At 39.5% G+C, this 26,475-nt stretch overlaps 1 protein-coding gene and 1 pseudogene across 2 annotated transcripts in view; both read left to right on the top strand.

Annotated features, from left to right (window-relative positions):
• The window catches only part of STRIP2 (striatin interacting protein 2), a 72,623-nt gene extending 55,875 nt beyond the window's left edge, over positions 1-16,748 (top strand). For both annotated transcript variants that reach the window (XM_051962962.1, XM_051962961.1), the window contains exons 19-21: positions 9,285-9,389; positions 11,889-12,093; positions 14,685-16,748. In XM_051962962.1, the coding sequence (XP_051818922.1) occupies positions 9,285-9,389; positions 11,889-12,093; positions 14,685-14,935 (561 nt within the window). In that variant the 3' untranslated portion in view covers positions 14,936-16,748. The remainder of the gene's footprint in view (positions 1-9,284; positions 9,390-11,888; positions 12,094-14,684) is intronic.
• Positions 16,749-20,442: 3,694 nt separating this feature from the next.
• LOC127538617 (40S ribosomal protein S3-like) lies at positions 20,443-21,142 on the top strand (annotated as a pseudogene).
• The last annotated feature ends 5,333 nt before the right edge of the window (positions 21,143-26,475 follow it).

Here is a 26,475-nt window from a genome sequence, read left to right as displayed (position 1 = left end):
TAGTAGGGCAAGCTTAGGTAATAGCACATGCAAAGGCATAGAGGGAAGAAAGCCAGATTGTCTCTTGGGGGAAAGAAAAGTCTATTTTTGCTGTAGAGTACAGCATTAATGTAATTTGTACAGATTAAGGTGATATGAAATAAAACTCAAATGATAGGATGGTACTTGATGATGGAGGGTCTTGAATACCAAGCAAAACTTTGTTTGGTAAGCAATATGGAATTGGAAAAGATCTGTGAGTATGATCCACTGTATGCATGAGAACACAAGAGCAGAAATGGGAAGATCTCTCAGCAGATGATTAATGTTCAAGTGGTTGGTAAGAGAATATAGTATTTTTGAATCCAGATGAAGAGACTATATCTGGTCAGTTCCATGTTGCAGAGACTGAGGATGTTAGGGACTAAGAAAGACTACTGAATTTGATCATTACAAGACCACTAATGACTAGAGAACAGTTTCAGTACAACAAGGATATGGACTAAAGTCAGATTTCAGGTATTTAAAGCCATGGATTCAATCAATCAATCAATATTAAGTGTCTGCTTTGTGCCAGACACTGGGTTAAGTGCTAGACATACAAAAAAAGACAAGAGATAGTCCATGCTCTCAAATAGTTTCCAAGCTAATACTGGAGACAACATGCAGACAAATTACGTAAAGGGGGCCATACAAATGATGAATAAAAAGTAACAGAGGGAAGAGATCAGAATTAAGAGGGGTTAGTAGAAGGTAGGATTTTATTAGGACATAAGGAAGCCAGGAGGTCAGTAGTCAGAGCAGAAGGAGAATGTCCCAGGCACAGGGAACAGCCAGAGAAAATGTCCCGAGCTGAGAATGTCTTCTTCATGGAATAACTAGGAGGCCAATCACTAGATCAAAGAGTATGTATGAGGGAATAAAACGTTAGGAAACTGGAAAGATAGAAGAGGGCTAAGTTATGACGGGCTTTGAGTGCCAAACAGATCATTGTGTATTTGGTCCTGGGCACAATAATAGGGAGCCACTAGAATCTATCAAGAGGGTGACATGATTGGATCTGAGCCTTAGGAAAATCTCATTAGTGGATGATGGATAGAGGATGGAGCAGGGAGATTTTTGGCAATCTGGACCCTTCGAATGGTGATTTTACATAATTAAAGGAAATGCTAGATTTCAGTTGGAGATTAGTGAAAATAAGAGTGTAAATTTTTTTCCCATCCAAGTTTATGGATCCCTTTGAGCACCTCTGATTTAAAGAAATAGTAGGTAGTGAAGAGTTAGATAACTCTTTCAAGAAGTGAAGGGGAAAGGTGAAATAGTTAGTAGATGGACTAGAAAGCAGAAAGTTGGGGGAGATTGTAGTTGGAAAGAGAAAATGGGGGGGGGGAAGCTTAAAATCTTTTGAATTTAGTTCTTCTAAAGCTGGGCAGCTAGGTGGCACAGTGGATAGAATACCAAGCATGGAGTCAAGAATATTTCTGACTTCAAATGCAGCTTCAGACACTTTACTAGCTGTGTGACTCTTGAGAAAATCACAATCCTGCTTGCCTCAGTTTCTACATCTATAAAATGAGCTAGAAGAAGAAATGGCAAATCACTTCTGTATCTTTGTTAAGGAAATCCTCAAAAGGGTCACAAAGAGTTGAACGTGACTGAAACTACTGAACAATAGACTTAAGGCTAGTAATCAATACATATAGCTTTTTTCATCTAAATAATAAGTTAGATCTTAATGCCAACACAGACTTACTTATTTTGGCTAAGGAGTTAGCTATGTGTTCCATCATAAGGTTTAGTTCTAAAATTCCGTGTACATGTAGTACCAATCATTCTTATTCTCTCTGGCCAAAACAAATGGCCGTCTTCTTCCTTTAATCAATATGTCAAACATATTAAGCACATAAAGCAAAATAAAAACAACCCCAAAAACTTCTTTCAAGGAGCTCAAATTATATTAAAGGAAACAATAAATTATAAATACAAGGTATATGCCAAGCTTGTACAGGGTAATTTGGGAGCAAGCGGTAGGGGGATCAGCAGCTAATGAGCTTCTGGGGTCAGGAAAAGCCTGGTGTTAGAGAGGACACTTGAAGTGAGCTTTGAAGGAAGTTAGCTAAGAGATGGAGATGAGGAATGATTGCATTCCAGCCTGGGGAACAGCCTGTGGAAGTGGGAAAAGAACTTTGTGTATGGGGATTAGGCTAAAACCAGAAGAGCTTTAAATGTCAAATAGGAATTTGCATTTAAGTCTAGAGTCTCTAAAGAACTTTTGTAACTGGGAAGGGAGGAGATTTTGGCTTTTGGAATATTGTTTCAGTAAATGTTGGAGAATGGATTAGAAAGGGGAAAGACCAGAGGCAGAAAAACCAATGAGAAAGTTATTTTATTTGTCCAAGCAAGAAGCAACTGGGCCAGAATTAGGACGGTGGTCATGTGAACAGAATGGGGGCAGGTAGGAGCAACAGTGATGCAATAGAGTGCTGGACCTGCAGATGAGAAAACCAGAGTTTGAATTTGATCTCAGAAGCTTCTTAGCTGTGACATCCTGGCCAGGTCACTTAATATCTGCTTCAGTTCCCTCATCTGTAAAATGGGTTTCTTGTGAGGTCAAATGAGATCATAATTATGAAGTATTTAGCATGGTGCTTGGCACATAGTAAGTATTATACAAATATTAGCTGTTGGTGTGAAAAAAAAAACTGACAGTACTTAGCTACTGACTGGAGAAGGGGGAGGGGAGAAGAGGGGGAGGGGAGAATCAGTTCAGGTCCAGAATGGCTTAAGGGGGACAATACTTTAGAGGTAGAAGTATAAAAGTCTTCTAAATTTATAAAGAAATAAGAGCTGGAAGGAATAAGATAAGGGGGTGGTATAGAAAAATGTGTGAATGGGAATGGGGTAACGAGAGAGGGAAAAAGTGGAGCAGGGGTAGGGGTAGCTTAAGTAACAGCAACACTAGGAAGCAGGTAGAAGTAAAACAGAGTCAGAGATAGGAAGTAAGTGATACATACACTCAAACATAATAATGATCAGGAATAGAACTGATACGTATACTCAAACATAATGATCAGGAATAGAACTGATTAGAAATTGCTCTCAGACAAAGTTAAAGTTAAAATAGATTTAATCAAAGAGGAAAAAATAGAGAAACTACATTATATATCAATCATGTAAATCAGTTTTGTTTTAGATTATTTAAAATAACTAGATAGTATAAGGTTGGAATATTGCTGTCACATAGGTGATGAGGTGGTAAATTTAGAAAAGTATAGAAAGAGTTGAATTTAATGAACTGTGAAGTTTTCTACCTTTAGAGAAATAGGAAAAGAAGCATAGTGTGACCTTTACATAGATGTAAATGAGTGTTTGTTTATATATATATGTATGATTAAAGATATGTATGTATGTGTATATGTGTATATAAATATATGTACACAATTATAGCCTTCTTAGGGAAGATAGGGGGATGAAAGGGAAAAAAAAGATTAAAGTAAAAAAATACATAGCAGAGAACAAAAGAAAACCTATAAGGAAGCAAAGATGGACAGCTCTGATCACAATATATGGCATTTATTATATAGGTTTTCTTGAAATGGAAATTTAATGAATCATATTTTGAATCCTTTCATATATTCTGTATATGACAATGTTTTCTTTTTCTATTCAAGTTTTAAATAATTTTTAAAGAATAGTTCATTCCCAGTTGGGAGCCTAAATGGTTAGAATAATGGTTGCCCCCTCATATAAAGAAGAGAAGTAGGGTTTTGGGGGAAATCTGATGAATTCTGTTTTGGACTCATTGAGTTTGAAATGTCTGTAGGCTTACATGAGCACAATATGGTTGTCTTGCAGAATTAGGGATAGTAAGTGGAAGGAGGTTTGTAGCAGATTTCCTCATATCTTAGAGATAGCCCTGGAAAATCAGGAAGCGACAATTAATGCATTTCATCTCTAGAAGATAACATATTTAAAATAAATTATTCTTTTTTTTAAAGTAAGAAATTTCTAAAATTCTCTAGTCATCTAGATGATGTCAATTTCAAATAGGAACATATCTCTACCAGCTAGCTGCCTACTGACTTAGAAAACCATAAATGATCATTATCTTTATTCTATTTAAAAATTTTATTTTGTTAAACATTTCTCCATTAGATTTTAGTTGGGAGTTTTACCAGGCTTTGAGCCCTTAGGCCACAATTTTGACACTTCTAATTTAAACAACCTCTAAACCATTTGGAAAATTCTAAATTTTTGATTTTTTAGAAAAAATTTTCTCCGGAAAGAAATATGTATCTTTTTCTGCATGGCTCTGGAAAAATGAAGGGGCATGTTATACTGGGCTGAGCCCTGCTCCCAGGGCTCTGGTTTGGTCAATAATTGTCAGGTTGACATTTCAGAGCTGATATTTCTATAGGTCATGTGATACACATGGAATATGTTCTTGCAGAGACTCACTCACCTATATATATATTATTCATTGGTATTCTGACCCTTCTACTAAAAGGGATACAGACAAAAGAAGAGATAAGGTGATTTGCATTAAAGAGGAAGGGGGGGGAAACCCCAATTTGATATTTTTAGCCAGTTTGAAAAATTTCACAAAGAATTAAGGGGCCATGGGAGAGAACATTAGTCTTTGGCCTGCATGAGAGAAATGCCTCCTGGGATCTTTGATGAAAGGCCTGCTATGGCAGTTGCAAAAGAGGCAAAACACATTTGAGTCTAAGCCCTCCAGAAAATGCTATTACAGGTTTATATTATTTTTAAGTCCTAGGCAGTTTACTGTGAAGCAAAATGAAGAGGGTTAGTCTATAATAAGGCTCTAGAGAAAATATTTTGGGAAGGAAGCATAGAGTAGTCTATGCCTGATAAGGCCATCTTCAAGAGGAGAAAATTTGGGACTTCTTTTCCGGGGTCCCCTGGGGCCAACCTTTAGGCAAAGCCAGCCTTCCTTCTCTCAAACATTCATTGTTAGACTAGCTGGAGAGGGATAGAATAAATTATAGATTACAGAACATTAGAGCTGCAATGGGACCTTACAGGTCATGTCATCTGACCCCTTCATTTTACAAAAGAACTTGAGGTTAGCTAGTGTGTGGCAGAACTGAGACCAGACTCCAGGTCCTAATTTCAGGTCTATGGCAGTTCATCCAGGATGGGAAAATTGCTGGGTTTAGAATCAAAAGCCCTGGTGAGAGTCCCAATTCTTCCACCTTGTGATCACTGGCAAATTATTTAATTTCTCTCCACCTTATTTTTCTCCTCTAAGAATAATACTTGTCCTACCAGCTTCATGGGATTGTGAGGAAAGGGCTTTGGAAACCCCGAAGAGACATAGAAATATGAATTTTATTGTTCATTATTAACAATAGATTGATTAATAATGAGTATTATTATTTTCTTTGCATTCTGACCATCTACTATATTGCTTCCACATAGTAGATGTTTAATACATATTTGTCAAACTAAATTTATTATTATTGTAGATGTTGGATAATTAGGGAGATATAAGAGTTTTTTCCTCTTTTTTAAAACTTTAGTGATAACTTGTGTTTTTTATTCCAGTCATTTCCAGACCTTATCCCCTCATCCTCCCTTATAACAATACCACCACTCAAAAAGAGATCAATAACAAAAGCATACTGTGACCCCCATAAAGAGAGTAGAGAGAATTCCAAATCCATAATCCCTAGCTTTCTCCGAGAGTAAGAAAGTTCCATCATCTTTTCTCTGAGATCAAAATTGGCCGTTACAATTAATCTTGAGCTCAGTTGCCTTTTTATATGGTTTTTATTTCCATTGTTATAATCATTGCGAATTTTTTTCTCTGACTTACACTTTTATGAATCTCCCCATGTTTCTCTGAATTCATCATACTTACTATTTTTTAACTCAATAAAATTCCACTATAATACTCTAATCCATAATTGATTAGTTTATTCCCTAATTGTTATTTATTATATAAATTGCCTAGTTTAGTTTGTTTCCAGTGGGTTGGTTTGTTTGTTTTAGGAGGAGAAGAGTTTTCTTTAAAGCATCTAGTATGTGCCAGACATAGTGCTAAGTATTTTTTTATCTGATTTGATCCTCAACAATAACCCTGTGAGGTAGGTGCTTTTATCATCATTCCCATCTTACAATTGAGGAAATTGAGGCAGAAAGTTAAGTGACTTGCCCAGGAACACATAGCTAGTGTCTGAGGCTGGATTGGAACTCGGGTATTTCTAATTTTAGACTCAGTGCTCTATCCATGTGCTATCTCCCTGCCTTTTTGCTACCATAAAAAGTATTACTGTGGATTTTCTGGCGCATATGAAACCTTTGAATTGGCTTGAACTTAAGATGCTCAGTAGTGAGATCTCTGGGTCAAAGGCATGGATGTTCTAGTAACTGTCCTGGGAGGGCTCTCCTAATAGTTTTGATTGAGATCATGAAATGTGTTGAGGGATAACCCCTTTGAGGACTTGGACTCACCTTAAAAAAACAACTAGTAAAATGCCTCCTCCACTGATTACAAAAAGTTACACAATTATAATTTAATAACAGCAGAATAACTGAAATAGTACTTTGAGGTTTAGAAAGTACCTACATGATTGATGATCTCCTTTGATCTTTTACCTAATTTATACAATTATCAAACAAATTAACATATGCAAAGGGTCTTGCAAACCTTAAATCACAATATAAGTGTCTACATTATTACTATTATTACAACTTGACTTGTTTGGGCAGATAATGTCAGACTGGTCTTTGCCATGAAATACAAGTTTCCATGGATAGGAATCAAACCCTGCTTTCAGAGACACAAAGATTGGTCCCCCTGGGTCAGTTTAAAAGCAGATACTGCCAGCTTATCACAGGACAGGGAAACCTGCTCTAAGCTCCAATGTGCTACTCTTTATGCCTTACACCTGAGGAAATCCTAATGCTCACAAGGATCTTAGCTATTCATGACTCACTAGATACCAGGGTATACTGGTACATATTTCCCAGTTTTTACTTTCTATTTCCTTTCTTAAGAACTTTAGAGTATCAGAGTAGATAAAGAGTTGGGCTTGCAGTCAAAAGACTTCAGTTCAAATCTTTTCTCTGATATATACTTCCTATATTGCCTTAGTCAAATAATGTCTCTCAGCTTCAGTTCCTTTATCTGTAATGAGCGGGTGTTAAATTTGATGGTCTCTGAAATATGTTCCAATTTGGTATCTATTGAGTCTATGATTACTAAGTTAACATGGCAGGTCTGCCAATGCTTTATGATGTGAGTTTTTGGAATAAGTGCTGGATTTGGAGGTCAGAGGACTTGATTCAAATATTGACTGTACTATTCATTACCTCCATGACTTTGGGCCAGTCATTTCATCTTTGAGTCTCATCTATAAAGTGAGAGGGTTGGACCTGTTGATCTCTAAGGTACCTTCAAGCTTTAAATCCCATAATCTATGATGTTGGCCCATCCCATAAAAGCCATTAATCGGAACGAGATAATGGATGGGAAAGTACTTTATGACCTGAAAAATCCTACATAAATATAAGAGATCATTCTGGTAATGATGATTAATATACCTCTGCACTTCTAAAATCACATAAGCCATATTTCATTCTGTCACTATAAAATGTTACCTGTGTCTAATCCGAAATCCACCAGTTATTATTGGTTGGATGCTCACAGACAGACCTAAAGCCTAGAAGGGAAAGGAGCCATCTGGTGAGAATGGACCATCTGCCATTTTTTCCTCCTCTCTCTCCTGCTTGGGAACGGGGCAGTCTACCAGAGTGTGGGTAGATGAGATGAGGTGCTGAAGGGCTCAAGTTTCCTGAATATTAAATCAGTCTTAACACAGAGGACTCTAGCAGAGGGTAGATGAGAATAAGTTTTAGAAAGAGACTTTTTTTTTTTTGCAAAGTTGCAAGCATTGCATAAATAAGTAGTATTATATAGGAATGTAATTTCTTTTCTGATGCCCAAGCAAAAAGTCACAAGAGGAAACTTAAATATCAGCTGAGAAATTTCTTTTGTCTCCATTGTCCTTCTGACTCATGTCCCTGTAGACATGGAATGTCTGGTGGCCAATAGTTGAATGTTTTATCCATGGTACTGGATGTAAATTTGTAACAAATGTTACAAATCTAAATTTGTTTGAAAGTAGTATGCTTTGATCTACATTCAGTCTCCATAGTTCTCTCTCTGAATGGGGATGGCATTTTCCAAGCCAAGTCTATTGGAATTGCCTTGAATCACCTCATTATTGAGAATAGCCAAATCCTTCATAGTTGATCATGGCACAGCGTTACTACGTACAGTGTTGTCTTGGTTCTGCCCACTTCATTTAGCATCATTTCATGTCAGTCTTTCCAGATTTTTCTGAAATCAGCTTGTTTATTATTTCTTATAGAAGGATAATATTCCATTATATTCGTATATTATCCCCCAGTTGTTGAGCATATACTTAATTTCCAGTTCCTTGCCACTATAAAAAGAGCTGCTACAAACATTTTTGCACATTGGTGCCTTTTCCCTGTTTTATGATTTCTTTGGGTTACAGATCCAATAGACACACTGCTGGATCAAAGGGTATACACTGTTTTGTAGTCTTTTGGGGCATAGTTCCAAATTGTTCTCCAGAATGGATGGATCATTTCACAAATGCACCAACAATGCATGAGTGTCCCAGTTTTCCCACATCCCCTCCAACATTTGTCTTTATCTTTTCCTGTCATCTTAGCCAATTTGAGAGATATGAAGTAGCATGTCAGAGTTCAGAGTTGTTTTAATTTGCATTTCTCTAATCAATAGTGATTTAGAGCCTTTTTTCATATAACTATAGATAGCTTTAATTTCATCATCTGAAAGTTGTTCATATCCTTTGACTATTTATCAATTGGGAAATGACTTGTATTCTTATGAATTTGAATCAATAAAAGGAACTACTTTTACCATTGCTACTTACAGAATAAGCTAGGTATTTCAGAGAATAAAGTACTAAAATTGGAGTTACGAAGTCTCATCTTCCTGAGTTCAAATCTAACCTGAATGCCTACTAGCTGTGTTACTGGGTAAATCACTTAATCTTGTTTGTCTCAGTTTCCTCATCTGTAAAATGATCTAGGGAAGGAAGTGGCCAACCACTCCAGCATTTTTGCCAAGAAAACCTCAAATGGGGCTATGAATTAATTTGACATGACTGAAAGCAAATGAACAACAACAAATTTCAGTGCCTATTATAGAGCTGAAAAAGAGTTCTGGGACTGCTGCAGTGATGATACATCCATATGTACTTAAATTTTTTCTTTTCTTATAGGAAGCTGGAGACAACAATCAATTCTGCTGGAGGAACCTATTTTCTTGTATCAATTTACTCAGGCTGCTTAACAAACTGACCAAGTGGAAGCATTCCAGGACCATGGTGAGCTGAGCTGGGGTCAAGAGCTGATATAGCAGAGTGTGCCCCACTGAAAAGTTGTATTCTAATAATGATGATAATGATAGCAATGATAAGGAGCAGAAGAATGAGATGATAACAATAAAAAATGAGAACAAGATAATAATAGCAGGATAGTGTACTTGTCCTCAAACTCGGTCTATGAAGCTCATTAAAACCCACTGGATTTGGACTCAGAAGGTCTGGGTTTGCATCCTTCTTTGTTGCTTCCTGCCTGGGTGACCTGGTACAGCTTTTGTTCCTACTGTCAGTCTCAGGATCCTCCATGGCAAAATGAGTGGTATTAGATTACCTTAAATATCTCTTCCAGCTCTAAATCTAGGATCCCATTAACTTTCTTCTGTCCAGGTAGATGTTCAGAGAGCCAGGCAGTGCTGACTTTTTCTCGGAAAGGCTCTTGGCCTCTTGGGAGGCAAATTTACTCTTCCAATTTTAAATGACACCTGGATATTCTTAATGGGAGAACCCAGGAAAACATACTCTTGGGAGATATTCCTGTGCTATGAACAAACAAAAAACTGGAAAGATGGCTTTATCATTGAATGTCTTCTGATGGGTCCATTATCCTCAGCTATATCATTATGACAATATTAACTGTAGTCTGGGCTGCTGAAAATTTCATGAGCAAAAATTCTGGTAGGCTGATGGGTTCAAAAAAATTCATTGTATCACAACCTCCACAGAACATCGAATTTAGCACAATGGTGTCCTGTCTAGGATTGCTGCCCAAGGTAATTTAGATGCAAATGTGCCAGAAATGGTCCCTCCTTATCAACCCCTGGGATACAATCTAATATTGAAAACCGAACCAGTAGGACTAACTATCAGAAGAATATTAATTAGTTTTCTATTAATTTGATGAATATTTATTAAGAATCTGCTCTATGTAAGGAAGCATGCTAAGATTTAGATCTCCTGAGATCACAAAATCATTTTGAGCTGAAAGAAATCTTGTAGCTCATGTAGTCTATCTCCTTCATTTTCTAGGTGAGAAAACAGGCTCAGAGAAATTATGTGATTGGCCTGAGATCACGCAGGTCTCAATTAAAAAACAAAGCTACAGTTATAAAGCTTTACTATAAATTAAGAGGGCCTGTGTTATTACATATTTGTGTCAATTGTATTTAACACTACTGTCACCACCATATTACAGATGAGAAATCAATTGTCACTGATTTACACATGATTACATAGTTATTACAGTAAATAATACTGGTAGTTGTTACTATGATAGCTGGAAAGTATATAATGCCTTCAGATTTGCAAAGGTTTTTGCACAGCTTATCTACTTTGACAGAATGCAAGTTCCTTACAGAGACTTTTATTTTTGTTCTTGTAATCCTGGTATCTAACACATAGTAGGTGCTTAATAAATTCTTATTGGTTGATTGATTTGAGTTTTATCTGCAAAGTAAGTGCCACAGATATTATCAAACTTCCTTTCCTGACACCCCCATTTTACAGATGAGAAAACTGAAGTTAAGAGTAATCAACTGATTAGACTTCCTGAGTATCAGAGGTGGGTAGGATTTGCATCTGGGTCTTATTTCGAAGTCATCTGAACGTTTAGAAACTTTGACCTCATGAATGACACAGACACTTTAAAGAAAGATTGGTGAGGCTAGAATTCCATTCTATTCCTTAGGATATGATCCTTTAGTGCCTGCTGGGATGACCTCCCAGGAGGTTCAGAGAGAACAGGCTCTTTTCTCCTAACCGTGGACAGCTGCCTGTTTCCCCAAACCCCTGGCCATTTATGGTGGCGCCCGCTCTTGGTGAGCGCCTCAGAGATGCCTTCTTCTGTTCAAGTCTGGTGAAACGGGAGCTGGCGGCAGGGGCAGAGGGAGCATTACCTTGATATGTGACGTTGGACCAGCTGCTTCTTGAGACCTCAGTTTCCCCCTAGATGATCACTTGGGGCCTTGTAAGAGTTTGTCTATGATGTAATTGGAGTGAGAAAATGCCGGTTATGTTTGTGTGGGGCGAGAAAAGTCCCTCCCTTAAGACCCAAACTTGAAGGTGTTTAGTAGAGATTTTGGAGCCTGCTGGATAACGGGGCCCAAACCAGGATGAGAGGCTAACGCCGGGCGGAGCCGGGGGCGGGCGCGCACCAGTCTAGAGCTCCAAGGTGTTTACAAGACAAACGCACAGTGGGAGGCTCGGAAGGGCAAAGCTTTTCCCTCGGCCGCTGGCACTGCTAACTGGCACCCTGCCCGTGGTATATTAGAAACGGAATTACAGAATGTAATGTCATTACACTTCGCCAGGGCCGCAACAGGCCAGGAGAAGCAGACTGACCCTGTGACGGGCGCGCCCGTGGCTCTGACCGGCGCTGGGAGGGCTTTCCCTGGGTCGCGAGGAGACCTCCGGGGTGGCCTGCCTCTGCGGGGGAGGGGAGGAGTGAGGGACGGCCGCGGGCGCGCCCCCACGCTTTTCCTCCTCCCGCTGCCTTTCTCTGAGCAGATGCTGGTGGTGTTCAAGTCCGCCCCAATCCTCAAGCGGGCCCTCAAGGTCAAGCAAGCCATGCTACAGCTGTACGTGCTGAAGCTGCTGAAGATCCAGACCAAGTACTTGGGGCGCCAGTGGAGGAAAAGCAACATGAAGACCATGTCGGCCATCTACCAGAAAGTGAGACACCGTATGAACGACGACTGGGCCTACGGCAACGGTAAGCGGGCGGCCGCTGAAAGGTCCGGGCCGCGTCCCCTGCAGCGCCCCCCAGAGGCCGGATGCTTGGGGAGAGGGGGCGGGACCGGAAGCTGGAAGGCCTTGGCCTGCGCTGAGCCGTCCGGGTGCCGTTGGGTCAGCCACGGGGCCACTCGAGGCCTTTCTTCTGGTGCCGTGAAAGCCCCGAGGAGTGAGAAGCGCTGCGCACATAACTCCGAGGCGGTCCTATTCCGGGGCGGGCTTGGGGGATCAGGCCGAGCAAGGGTCACTCAGAGACCCCGGGCCAAAGGAAAGGCTTCCAGAGCAGTCGGGTGGGATCCAAAGTGGCCTGGGGCCTGTCGGGGCCTAAATGAGGGCGCGGGCAGTTCTTCTTAATCGCCTACACCCTGGGAATCTCTGTGAAAGCCAAGCGAGCTCTGCCTTAAACAAGGGAGAAAGCAGGGAAGGACGATTGAATTCTTCGGAGGAGGACTCGGGGAACCACGGAATGTGAGAAGGGAGCCCCAGAAACGAGCCGACCTCGGTGCTGTAGATAGGAGGGCAACGATATTGCTCCAGCAGTTTCAGTTTTGCAGAGCAGTTATGAGCTAGGTTGTCTCATTCGATCCTTCTAACGACTGTTAGGTAGCTGCTTTTTTATCCCCATTTTGCAGATGAAGAGGTGAAATGCCTTGTCCCCAAAGTCACACAGCCACTAAGTGTGTGAGAGAGGACTTGAACTCGGAACTTCCCGATCCCCAAGCCCAGGGTCTCCCAGCAGCAGGCAAAGTCGCCGGCTCAGATTCTCCAAGTGACAGAAGGGAGCCGGGCCGGGTCTTCTTGGAAAAGCTGCAAGCGCAGCATTTGCCCGCTGTGTGGCCGTTCATGAATGGAGGCTGTTGTGATCATTCAGGATTCTGCTTTATACTAAGATATGTAGCTGAGCTGAGGATGAGGAGGCATCATCCAGGTGCTCCGAGTTCCTTTAAAAGAGGACTCAATCTGTAGTTTCCAGAACACATCTGTTCCACAAAGTAAGTCTGACCCGCGTAGCCTGAAATAAAGGGTCCATCCGCTAGTACTTGGATTATACGGAGGTGGGTTTTTTTCCCCAATGCGCTGGTGTTTTCTACACAAATATAGGTTTGTCCTATGTTAATGTAGCTCCAACAAAGGCTTATTAATAGGGTAGCTCATGCTTGTTACCATTTATAACATGCTCAACTTTGGATGAGTTCAGAAAAAAAAAGATACACATACATATCGCTGCTCTGCTGCTCTGGTATCATCAGACCACTTCTATCCTGGAAAATAACTAGTGATTTAAATTCTTGTGAGATTTTTAGCTAGGTGAATAATTTGTTCAATAATTGGCAAATCCATCAGATGCCTTTGACATTTATTTTGACACTTTGTTGTAACCCTGTCTCCTCATCCTCAATTCATAATAATGCATAATGTTATATATATAACATAAGGCAAAATAATAATCCCAATAGCCTTCATAAAAGGCCAGTAGAACTTGCAGATACTTTGCTTGCAGCTTTTCCAAGAAATAGATACATTAGAGTGGAGGGATTATTATTTCTATTTTACTGATGAAGAAACTGAGACTCGGTGGTGTAGAGTGACTCGCCCAATATCACACAGCAAACAAGTGTCAGAACTGGGGCTCAAACTTCAAGTCTGGTGTTCTTCCTAGTCCACTTCCCCTGCCTTTCAATGGACACAAATTAAAAGTGAAAAAATAGCATAGCTTGAGCATTTCTGAAGTGAATCCTTGGTAAAATAAAATAAAGTTTTCTAATCTCTAGCCCTGAAATAAAAGGCTAAATGGCATGGAGGGGACCCAAAAAATGAAGAGTTTTTATTGAAGAGGTTGTCCCATAAGTCTTTATGCTGTTGTAAACTTTAAGAGCTTTGTCTACTCCCAATCCACCTAGCAATAAAGGGAGTAACTGCACCTTTCAATGCCTTTCTTCATCTGTAAAAAGGGGATTGTTGTGAGGAAAAATGCTTTGTGAACTTTAAAGCATTCTCTAAGTACAGGTGAAGCAAAGATTTGTCCTTGGATTGGAATTGTGGGATTTTGTGGTAGTAAGAGACCACTCCCCATTAAGTACATCTTGAAGAGATTGCAGAGAAATGGGTTGGGGGTTGGTTTCTTAGCAGTAAATCCTCTCAAATGCAAGTCACTGTGTCCTATGGTCCCTTCCACCTCCCAGAAGCTGAAATTTCCCACTTCTACTTCCAAAGAAGTTTGTGGGTAGCCCCAAAATACCAATAACTGACTATACCCCTACATTAGCTACCAGTGACTCTGCTGTGATCCCTTAGACCAAACTCCCTTCTTTAGCTACCGTTTCCAGCTGTGTTGACTTTCTGGATCCGGCTCTCACAGGTAGTCCTGAATTCCTCAGAGACTAACCAGGGAAATTGGAACGTGAGCCCCCTGAGGGAAGGTATCGGGTCTCTTTGTATTTGTGTCCCCAGCATGGGACCTGAAACCCAGCCCTCTTTTTATTCACTCCTCCTTGATAGCCAGATCAGAAAGGTGTAACCCGTGATCTATATGCTGGTTATCATCATCCCTTCTCCCTCTCCCCAATGCAGACATTGATGCCAGGCCTTGGGATTTCCAGGCGGAAGAATGCACTTTAAGGGCCAACATCGAAGCCTTCAACAGCCGGCGCTACGACAGGCCCCAGGACTCGGAGTTTGCACCGGTGGATAACTGCTTGCAGAGTGTCCTGGGACAGAAGCTGGAACTCCCTGAGGATTTCTATTATTCCTATGAGCTCTGGTTGGAGAGGGAGGTGTTTTCACAGCCCATCTGTTGGGAGGAGCTCCTCCAGAGTCACTGACTGGATTCTCATCTGTCTCCCACACAGTGTTGAATGCCATGGGGAAAACACCTACACACACACACACATACACACACACACACACACACACACACACACACACACAAGATCATGCCCACTCTGCTCTTCCACCTTTTAGAAGCTCTCCTAATTTTAATTCCAATCTGAAGCTCCAGGTCCAGAATGGAGAGAGCTCAATTTGAGGTGATTAATGAAAAGGAGAAGAGCTATTTCAGCCCTAATTTCTTCTTTCCCTGCCTATCCTCTGGGAAAAGTGTCTAAATCCAGGACAGATCTGGGGGGATCGGGGCAAGGGGTGGGAGTAAGGGTCTCAGGACCAAAACATGCTCCCCTGGAGCTGATTTCCAAGATCCAGAACGACCTTGAATGCTAATGAGTCTTATAGTGGGGGTGGAAGGTCCCAGACCAGAGGCACTCTGGATAAGATCCTGGGTTCCCCCCCCCTTTCCCCTTTGCCTTTGCTGGCTAGGAGAGCATTCCCTGGGCTCTCTGGGGCTTTCTGACTCATGACATTCACTTCAGTGTAAGACTTGCAGCCCTCTTCCTCCTAAACTGGGTAACTAGTGTTGCAGAATGAAGATGTGTTTTGTGGTTCAGTCCTGGATTTCTTAAGACATGGCCCGAGGATTTTCCCACATGCCAGTTTTGAAACTGGGCTTATTTATTAATCTCTGTCAAAAATATCTCGGGCATCTGTACCCAGTCAATCCACATAGGCCCCTTGGGAAGATAACATTGTCACTTGGGGAGTCAGTCAAGCCTGAGGATGGAGGAAAGAGGCTCCAACCCTGCATGTCTCCCGACCCCTGCCACTGCATACACACATACATGCATGCTTCTGAAAGTCATTTACAATAAGTGGAGCTACATAAGAGCCCACTTACTACTGCAACATTTCAATAGACTCCATAGGACAGATCTATCCTTCCATGTAAGGCCATTCCTAGATTGGCGAAGATGAGAGTCTTATTCTCCTAGGCTTGCATGTGGGAGTACAGTATATTGTATATAATGATTATTTTCTTTGTTCCCTAAAGAGTCTGTACTGGATTTCCAAATGATTGCCCTGCCTCCTCTGTTGGAGTCCGACACCATTTTAAGAAGAGACTACTAGTGGGGAACACCCAGGTTTCCTCAAAATGTTTTCCAATTCCCTAACTTCCCCCAGCTTCTGACTGCCCGAGTCTTGCAGAAAATTACTCTTTTTTTCCCCACTTCATTTTTCAAAAGACAAGTTAACCACAGGAGAGCATAGTTATTATATGAAAATTGTATCATTCGTGCTGAGGATCGATTTATTTTTTAATTGAATGGAACAGCAAAAACAGCCTGGCTTACCACTTTTTTTCACCTTCCAACTTGATTAATCTTCCTACCCCTGCATTTTCAGTGTCCTGGGGAGATTTAGCAATGTCGCTTCCACTTAAAACTATTAATGCCTCTTCAGAAATCTAAGGGCTGGTATGCTAAGCTGCCTTGTTTTCTCCATGCTATAATAAAACCACCAGATTTCTGACAGAAAGAAGGCTGAATGGCCTCTCTCCTGGCACAGTAAGGACCAATTGTCTCCCCTGCCCAACAATGATACCCTATGGCCTTATCTCTTTCAAATTATACCTCCCAAAAGGTTCTTTTTTCTTCACCAGTGAAGCTTAAGGCACCTGCAGAAACTGGCTGTATTTATTTACTCCTTCCCTTGTGAGGAATGGAGATTTTGTTTCACTCATGGCGTTATTAATGTTACAGCATGTCGTTATTGATGCTCAACTCAAATAAAAATTTATTAAGCACCTCCCGAAGCAGTGTGCTGAATTATGAAAGTGTCAAAAATGCAGGCTGCGTTGGCCAGGGACGCTCCCCAATGCTGAGATAACATGTTCATATATGGTTATCTAACTCAATATGCAGGTCACAGTGATACTTATGGATGGTTTAGTGGGGCTCTCTCCCCATTTCTATTTAAGTCTCATACCTCAGTGGATATTGAATACCGATTAGAGTCAGGAAAGCTCAAAGCTGAAGTTTGGTCTCTGACACCTAATGGCTGTGTAACTCCAGACCAGTTACTTAACATTTCACCCCTCAGTGCATTGCTCCCAACTTTAACCAAAGTGCTTACTTAACCTGTGGTCCTTAAACTTAAAAATATATATATTTAATAGCAGTTTTGTCATTCTTGGTTTTCTCTGCAATCCTACAGATTTTATTTTAGGCATTTGAAAACATTATTCAGAGAAAGTACTTACGGGCTTTCCTAAAGGGGTCTTGTGATACACAAAATGCTCAAAAACAAAAAGTTGCAGAAAAATCCTCCAAATTGGAGATCTCCAATGCTAGCAAAATCAAAAGTCCAGACCCGATTAAAAAAAAGGAAGCCAGGGAACTATGGTGGGTATCAGAGAAGATTCAAAGATAATAACATAGGTCCTTTCCTCCTGAAAGACACATCCGGTAGAGAGATATCAGGTGCATATACCAATAACTTTATACAGGATGATATGTAATGTGCACAAAAAGGAAATGGTCAACAAAAAGCTCTATGACATCAGAGGCAAGAATGATCCCAGAAAAGAAATAGAGCAAAGCCATAATAACAGAGCCTTAGGTTTTACACTTTAGGCAATCAGGAGTTCAGTTTTGAGATAATATGAGCATCTGAGCCATGAAATTTCAAAAAGTCTTTTAAGGTTTTAGTTGAGTATGATATCTGCCCAGTGAGGTGATATCCATTTGCTTGGCATAATGTCTGTGAATTCTATTAGTCTATAATTGAACTGGTAGTGATTTGAATGAAATGGCAATTTTCCAGGAAATAGCAAGCATAAATATATTTATTTCATAGGCCTCTAAAGAATTCACATTCTTGAGAGCATGTGAATAGGCCCTAGGGCAGAAGGTTTTTTTTTTTTTATTGTTTAATATTTAATGACAGACTAATTTAACATTCTTTACAACTTTGAGATTAAGATTTATTATCTATGCAGATGGAGAAACCAAGGCACAGAACAGAATTTTTTTGGCTGAATCCCAAAATTCTGCCCCTGACTTATTGGAAAGAGAAAAGTAAAGGAATAAGTATTTATATAGCATCTGTTATGTGCCTAGCATTGTACTAAGCACTTTATAAACATCTCATTTGAGACAACCTTGGGAGATACTGTTTCCCCTTTTTATAGCTCAGTAAACTCAGGCAAACAGGTTAAGTGACTTGTGTAGGGTCCAAGGCTACATTTGAACTCAGATCTGACTTTTGTCTCTTGGCCCCATGTTCTACATTTTAGACACCTGTCATTCATCTCCACAGGTGAATCTGGAAGTCTTAAAATCTAGTTCCTAAAAAACAGACCTTCCTGGACAAAGGTCTGCCTCATTGAAAGTGACAAAGAGCCAGGGTTCTGGATTTGGTATCGGCAACATAAGACATCAACTCCTTCAGAATACTTGCTGTGGGACTTTGGAGAAGTCATTAACCTCTGTCTACCTATTTTCTCTTCATTAAAAAGGAGATAATAGCACTACCTGCTGGAGTAGTTGTGAGGATCAAATAAGAAAATAGATGTAAAGTTTTTGCAGACTTTAAAGTCCTATATAAATACTTGCTATTATTATGCTAACTATTATTCTCCCAATTAGAAATCATTTGTGTAGCAGGGAGCAGTACTCACAAGCCTTTGGCAATTATTAGTGAGAGAAGCATTGGAACATCACTTGAGTGACCTGGATTGCTCAACCCTGAAGGTGTGATTCGTGCTTGAGTTGAATACTGTTGATTTAATATTTGTCATCTGGGGAACACTTTAATACAAATCAAGTTGGGTTAATGATTTGGCTGTGAAACCCTCCACATGAAAGCTTTTTTTTTTTTAAAGCTTTTTATTTTCAAAACATGTATAATTTTCAATATTTACTCTTGCAAAACCCTGTGTTCCAAATTTTTCCCCTTCTTTCCCCCTCCCCCAGACAACAAGTAATCCAATATATGTTAAACATTGCAATTCTTCTATACATATTTCCACAAATAAAATGCTGCACAAGAAAAATCAGATCAAAAAGGAAAAAAAAAATGAGAAAACAAAATACAAGCAAACAACAGAAAGAGTGAAAATACTATGTTGTGATCCATATTCAGTTCCTGCAGTTCTCTCTCTGGGTGCAGATGGCTCTCTTCATCACAAGATCATTGAAACTGGCCTGAATCACCTCATTTCTGAAGAGAGCCACTTCCATCAGAATTGATCATCACATAATCTTGTTGCCGTATACAATGATCTCCTGATTCTGCTCATTTCACTCAACATCAGCCCATGTAAGTATCTCCAAACCTCTCTATATTCATCCTGCTGGTCATTTCTTACAGAACATTAATATTCCATAACTGAATGGCTTATTTTGGATGTAAGTCAGTAGGACATAACTGAAGAAACTACTTTCAGACGTAGGTTAAGTATGACATCCACTTCAGGTAAGCAAAAATGGAATTCTGGAAACTTCTGCAAATATACAAAAGGCATAACCAATATTGATGTCATCCTTTGTCTACAAATATGATGCTGTGGACAAATATACTGAGTGGTTTCTCCCCTTTCCCCTCCCCAAGGGATGGGTTTTGTGCTAATTCATCCATATTCATTCATCCTTGGGGTCCGTCATACACATAAGACAGCTTGCTTTGCTGAGGATGCAGCCCCTGTCATGGAATAGGGGGAAGCTAACTGGCCTGGCCAAATAGTGACTCCATGATCTTAACCTTCTGGGTCCTAACCAGCTGGCTAACCAACTCTGTAGGCGCTGCTTGGCATTAGTTGTCAGGGTTATAAAAGCTCTTGCCACAAATTCATTCTGGGATACTAGAAACTATGATATTAAAGGGTTGGCTGGTGGTTCAGAACAAGAAAGAATTCATTTGCCAAGCACTTCAGCACAGGTATGACAGTCTGAGACAAAGCTGAGATGACTGACCATGCACTAATTCAGATAAAAGCAGGATCTTCAAGGAACTAGATTATAGCAATACATTTAATCTGAAGTATTGAAGAGTGAGAAGAGGTATTAAGCTTGAATTCCAGAAGGAAGTATGAAGGGTATGAGTCAGAAACCATGACAAGGAGACTCAAAATTAGGATAGACAACCAAGTGAGAAACCCAGGAAGGATATAAAAAGGGAGAAACCAGCATCTAAGCTGAAACCTGAGGAGGAAATCACAGTAGGATTCAGGATGTGGACTCTTCAGTTATAGCTGTCCTATTTTTAAAGGGGTACTCTCTAGCTGAGCAACAGTTTCCTTACTTCAAGCTGTTTTGTGATCATAATCTGAAGTTGGAAGGGGATTTAGCAATAATCTCATCTGACAAGTCAAGAATAGTCTGATGTTTTTATTTCTAATACAGTAAATATTAATAGAATTCACATAAACAGAAATCTCTTTGGGGAGAATCCTTGGTAATTTTCCATAGCTTGAAGGCCATAAATCCCCCATTGGTGCAAGATGGTAGTACAGATCGCCAAGAAGAGGAATTTTGCTGCTGATGGCATCTTTAAATCTGAGCCGAGTTTCTCACCAGGAAAGTGGCTAAGGATGGATATCCAACTAGGACAGAAATCATCCTCTGGGCCACCAGGACACTCCTTGGGCATCCAAATTTGTGAACTTGACACCTGTAGTTCAGAAGTTTGGTTTCCCTGAGGGCAATGTACATCCCTGAGAAGGACCACCAGGTACAACTAACTGCTCAGGCCATGTCCCTGTGTTACAAGCTCCTGGGAGGTCTTGCTGTATGTAGGGCTGCTGTGGAGAGTGGGGCAAAGGGATGTGAGATGGTGATGTCTGGTAAGCTCAGAGGCTGGAGGGCCAAGTCCATGAAGTTTGTGGATGATCTGATGATCCAAAGTGGAGATCCCCTTAACCACTACATTGATATAGCTGTGCACTACCGTCCTACAGGATGTGTTGGGAAAAAGTCAAAATCATGTTGCTCTGGGACCCAAACAGCAAGATTGGCCCTAAAAATCCCCTGCCTGACCTTGTGAGCATTGTAAAGCCCAAGGATGAAATTCTTCCTGCCACCCCATTTAGAGCAGGAGAGATGGAAGATGGAGCAATCAGTGTACCCCAGCCAGGGCCCACCATGCAACTGGACTCTATGACACTTGGAATGGTGTACCCATTCTTCTGTAAAGATCTTTAGAAAATCTTTTTTAGAACAAACAAGCCCAAGAAGAGTTTGAAGACCAAAAAGTTTGTGAAGTATTTATCTATTCCCTTCATTTTATACATGTAGAAACTGAGATCCAGAAAGGGAAGACTTTTTAATATTTTTTTGAGTCTTGGACTCCCTTTGTCAGTCTGGTATTGGATCTCAGAATAATGTTTTTTGCTTTTAAAAAAAATTTTGTAAATTTTTATTTTCAAAATATATGAAAAGATAATATTTAACAATCATCTTTGCAAAACCTTATGTTCCAAATTTTTCTCCCACTCCCTTCCCTAGAGAGCAAATAATCTAATGTTAGAACAGAATATTCTACTAGAATAATATTTTTAAAAACATAAAAAGGATTTCAAAGAAAATGTAGTTGTCAATTATTTATTAAGCAAAGCCCAAGTACAAGGATCCCACTAGATTTCCCCCTTATTTTAGTACTACTCTTGCCCACCATCATCTCTACAATCTGTTGCACCTGGTATCAGTAGATCCTGGACAACTGTAAGATCTGCCCCATCTTTAAAATTGTCAGATTCCATCTGATCCTTCCCTGCCACAGAATGTCCTTCCTATTAAATAGGACAGTCAAGAATTATTGTAGGATTTTGCCATAAACAAAGATATTCATGAATTACCCAGCTGACTCTGTGGCAGCTAGTTCTGTTCCTAGAGATGATTAATAATAATGAATCTTTTAAAATGGTGCTTTTCACATCATCTGTATCAAAAAACCCATTTCGGATTAAATATGTCTAGAGCATGCCATTAATTATCCATATGTAAAATAATCATTGTCGGCCTGTGAGCCTCCTCCTGGCTCATTTTATTTCAACCAATGAGATAAGAGCATGCTTGTCAGTTAAGAGCAGGGATGGTGACAGAAAGGGGGAAAGCTGATTTACAGCTTTCATAACCCTATCACTCACCACCAAGCTATTCACAGGGCAGCAGCAAGGTAAAGAGTAGATGTTTCATAAGGGAAAAAGGATGGAACAAAAATAGTTAAAATAGGGTATTGCTAGGCAGCATCAGTAAGGTGATAATAGCTGTTCTGAGTTTAGGTTAGTTGGCTTAAATGAAATATATTCCACGATAAATTAAAAAAAAAACTGTGCTCTGATTGAGGAGATATTGTCCATGAAGACAGAAGGTAATTCCAAAGAACCAATAATGAAGCACCCTTTTTGACAGAGGGTATTAGACTTAAGATGATACATATATTTTTGGACATGGTCAATGTGGGAATTTGTTGTGCTTAACTATACATATTTATTAAGAGAGTTTTTTTCCAATAGGATAGAGGTAAAAAGAAAAAAAATATTAATTGAAAAAAATTAATTGAAAAATAGGATAAATGCTACTGTGCTGCTCTATAGATATACAGATATCTGGAAAGAGAGAGACAGATAGAGAAAATACTTCAGATTACAAATGCTACTGACCTTGATCTTGATTCCTGGTGACTTTTAGAATAGATTATTAAAGGGATAATTTGTGAGCATTTACAAATAGAGGAGGCAATCATTTTAAGAGAACAAGTGTGGGTTATGTTCTGAAACTGTAATAGTCACAGATGGTCCATGTCTTAGGTCACCTTGTGCCTTCTTTTTTGGATAATACATTTTCTAAATAGCCTAAATGGTTAGAAAATACCTGATTTGGGTAAATGGTATGAGAGTTATAGAGTTAACAGTTTTTCATTATTGCTCTTCTAGTCTAATAATTTTGTAAGGAAGGGAGAAATTGGGAGGTCTATATTAACTCTTATGTACAGTTCTCTCCACCCCCCCCACCCCCATGAGCAACAGAACTGGCCAGCTCTACATGTACTCTAACAAGGTTTTAATTTATCCCCCCAAAATTTAGGCTTATGTGCTTTACTCCATCATTTTGGACTGTGGAGATCTTTTTGGATTCCAGTTCTACCATCCAGAATATTAGCTATTCTTTTCATGAGGAATCAACCATAAATTTGAATAGCATGCTATTTATGATTCCATCTGAATCACTGATGCTCTTAATGAAGCCATAATGACTCTAGCAATCATCACTCCCCTTTCCAAGGGTTCACAAACCATCACTTTAATTATAGGTTATAGAATTTTTCCAGGAATCAGAGCCAAGTTCTCTGGTCTATAGTTGAAAGTCTTCACTTTTTCATATAAGAAAAAAAAATTGTGTATATACAGTCAAAGGAATGCTAATGTATGGTTGAAAGAGACCTCAATGTCTATAGTTCAACCTGTGCCCAAAAGGAATCTCTACTTAACCCTCCAGACTAGGATCCTCCTTGAGGACCTCCAGATAGGAAAAATCCACAACCTCCTCCCAAAGCAGCCCATTGGACAGATCCAATTGAGCCTAACTTGCCTTCTTGCAGCTTTCACTCATAACTCTGGCCTCTTGTGTCAAATGGACGCCTCTTTTTTAAATTTTATTTTTAAAATAATAGCTTTTTATTTTCAAAATACATGCAAAGACAGTTTTCAACATTCACCCTTGCAAAGCCTTGTGTTCCAAAATTTTTCCCATCCTTCCTTCCCATTCCCTCCCCTAAATAGTAAGCAATTTAATACATGTTGAACATGTGCAATTCTTCTATACATCTCCACATGTATCATGTTGCCCACAAAAAAGTCAGATCAAAAAGGAAAAAGACAAAAGGCAAGCAAACAACAAAAAAGGTGAAAATACTATGCTGTGATCCACATTCAGTCCCCATAGTCTCTGGATGCAAGTAGCTCTCTCCATCACAAGTTTATTGGAATTGGCCTGAATCACCTCATTGTTGAAAAGAGCCATGTCCATAAGAATTGATCTTGATACCTCTTTCCCATGACAAACCTCCACCACTTTGAATATTCTCATCACCCTGGTTGCCCTGTTCTGAACCTTATCCAGTTTGTCAGTTTTCTTCTCAAACTATCATACTTAAACATGAATACCCCAAAAATGGCCTTACCAGGACAGAAATAATACAACTACTAATAGCTAGCATTGATATAACCCTTTTAAGATTTGCAAAGTGCTATACATTTTTCATTTTATTCTCATAACCTTGTGACAGGTGCTATCATTATTCCCATTTTATAGATGAAAAAAACTGAAGCTAAGATGTCCAATGCAGGACTTGTACTGAGGTGGTACAGATAGAGCGCTGGACCTGAAGTCAGGAGGAGTGGATTCAAATCTGACCTCAGACACTTTAGCTGTGTGACCCTAGGCAAGTCACTTAATCCTGTTTGCCTCAGTTTCCTCATCTGTAAAATGAGCTAGAGAAGGAAATGAAAAACCACTCCAGTATCTTTTGCCAATAAACTCCCAAGTGGGGTCATAGAGAGTCAGACATGACTGAACAACAAAAACTCCAAGTTCTATTATCTAGCTGTCTTTGTCACATTAGATTATTATCACTTTATTCCTGGAAAATTAGATAAAATATTAAGCACTTACTATGTATTAGGGCAGCTATGTGACACAGTGAATAGAGTATAGTAAGTTCAAATCTGATTTCAGTATTGCTAACTGTGGGATCCTCAGCAAGTCATTTAATTCTTCTTGCCTCAGTTTCCACATCTGTAAAATGAGTTGGACAAGAAAATAGCAAACCTCTTCAATTATCTTTGCCAAGAAAATCCCAAATAGGGTAATAAAGAGTCAGAAATGCCTGAAATGACTAAACAATTTGTGTTAAGAGATTACAACAACCAAAAAGAAAGAGAGTCCCTGCCTCCAAAGAGCATACTTTCTAATGGGAGGAGAGACAATGTATGAAAGGGAGCTTAAAGGGACAGGTAATGTGGAAAAGTGGCCTGAAGAGTCAGGAGCTGAGCCATGACATGGAAGCTTTCCTTTTTTTAAGAAGCATATTTTTAAAACTTTTTTTTTTCATCTTGGTCTGTGTTTTCTTTTACAACATGACTAATATGGAAAAATTTTTTAAATCCTAATATTTGTAAATATAGCAAATAGTGGTATTTGTGGGTAAAGAGTATAGGTAGTTTAATAATTTGGGGAGCATAATTCTAGAGTGCTCTCCAAAATGGATTCGTTTACAATACAACGACCATGTCCTGATTTTTCCATATCCTCTCCAATATTTGTCACTTTCCCCTTCCATCATTTTTATGCCTTTGACCATATTAGTGTTTTTTTTAAAACTGCTACATCATATTCTCAATTTATCTTGTGCTTACAAAAACCCTGCTTACTTACTAGGTATATGTCAATTACCTTCTTTGCTTCTAGCTTCATCTGTAAAGTGAAGAATTAAAATAGATGGTGTCCAAGGTCCCTTACATCAATCAGTTTTAGGATTTAGTGTTACTAGACATACATGCACAGATTATCTCTACTCAGGCTAACTCTTCTAAAAATTGATCTAGGAGTACATGAGTATTTTCTGGCAAGTCGTGACTTGGGGTCCAAGGTGAAAACAATCCCTTATTTGTGCTACATACAGCAATTGGTAATTGGTAATTTTGGATCAAAGTCAGTTTCAAAATTTTTCTTGAAAGTTATGATAATCTGGTTTACCTCTCTTTTAAAAAAAATTCTAATCAGTTAAAAGGTTTTTCTATTTTTTTTTTTTTTTGGTTTAAAAAAAAGTCCAACTTCTAGTTTTGCTAATTCAGTGGGGTTTTATTAAATTTACAATTTTTAAAAAAGTTAATTTTTAAAAATTTCTTTGACAATCCCCTCCCCACCCCTTTCACAATGTCCAGTGGATAAACGAGTATCTCTCATAAGATAGGAGCCAGGGAGATAGCTAGGAAATCAACTGTTAAATTTGCATAATTATATAAATGTGAGCATTTATACACCAGAAATCAGTGGTCAGTTGGTTGTCTAGGCTTTAAAAAGTGATGGAGAAATTGTTAATAATAAAGATTAAATTTTAGAGTGTGTTCTGCCTTTCAGAGGGAGGATTGTTAAACATTTATCATACATCTCTTGAGAGGAAGCCACACAGTAAGCAGCTGGTCCCTGTCAAAGACCAGCTATGCCCATCCTAAAAGAAGTAAGACCTTAGCAGTAGAGGCTTATTAGCAGGACAAGAACTCCAAGAAGTCCTCTAATTGTTAGGTAAAAGAGTCTAAGAGATTCATGGTGCTGTCAGTAGGCAAGACAGCTGAGTCTGCCTCCAGAGTCACCTTTCCCTTTGGCTAAAAATGCTCCTCAATGTACAAGCAGCCAATTCTACAAAGCCCTGGTCCAACTATTGCTACAGAACAACAGTCTCTGCCAAAACACTGTTGCTGGGCTCCCACTCTCCCCACCAAACCACTTGGAGGTTTACCAGTGGCTTAGCCATT

Source organism: Antechinus flavipes, chromosome 5, assembly GCF_016432865.1.
Source record: "Antechinus flavipes isolate AdamAnt ecotype Samford, QLD, Australia chromosome 5, AdamAnt_v2, whole genome shotgun sequence".
NCBI lineage: Eukaryota > Metazoa > Chordata > Mammalia > Dasyuromorphia > Dasyuridae > Antechinus > Antechinus flavipes.
This window is presented reverse-complemented; position numbering and strand designations above follow the sequence as displayed.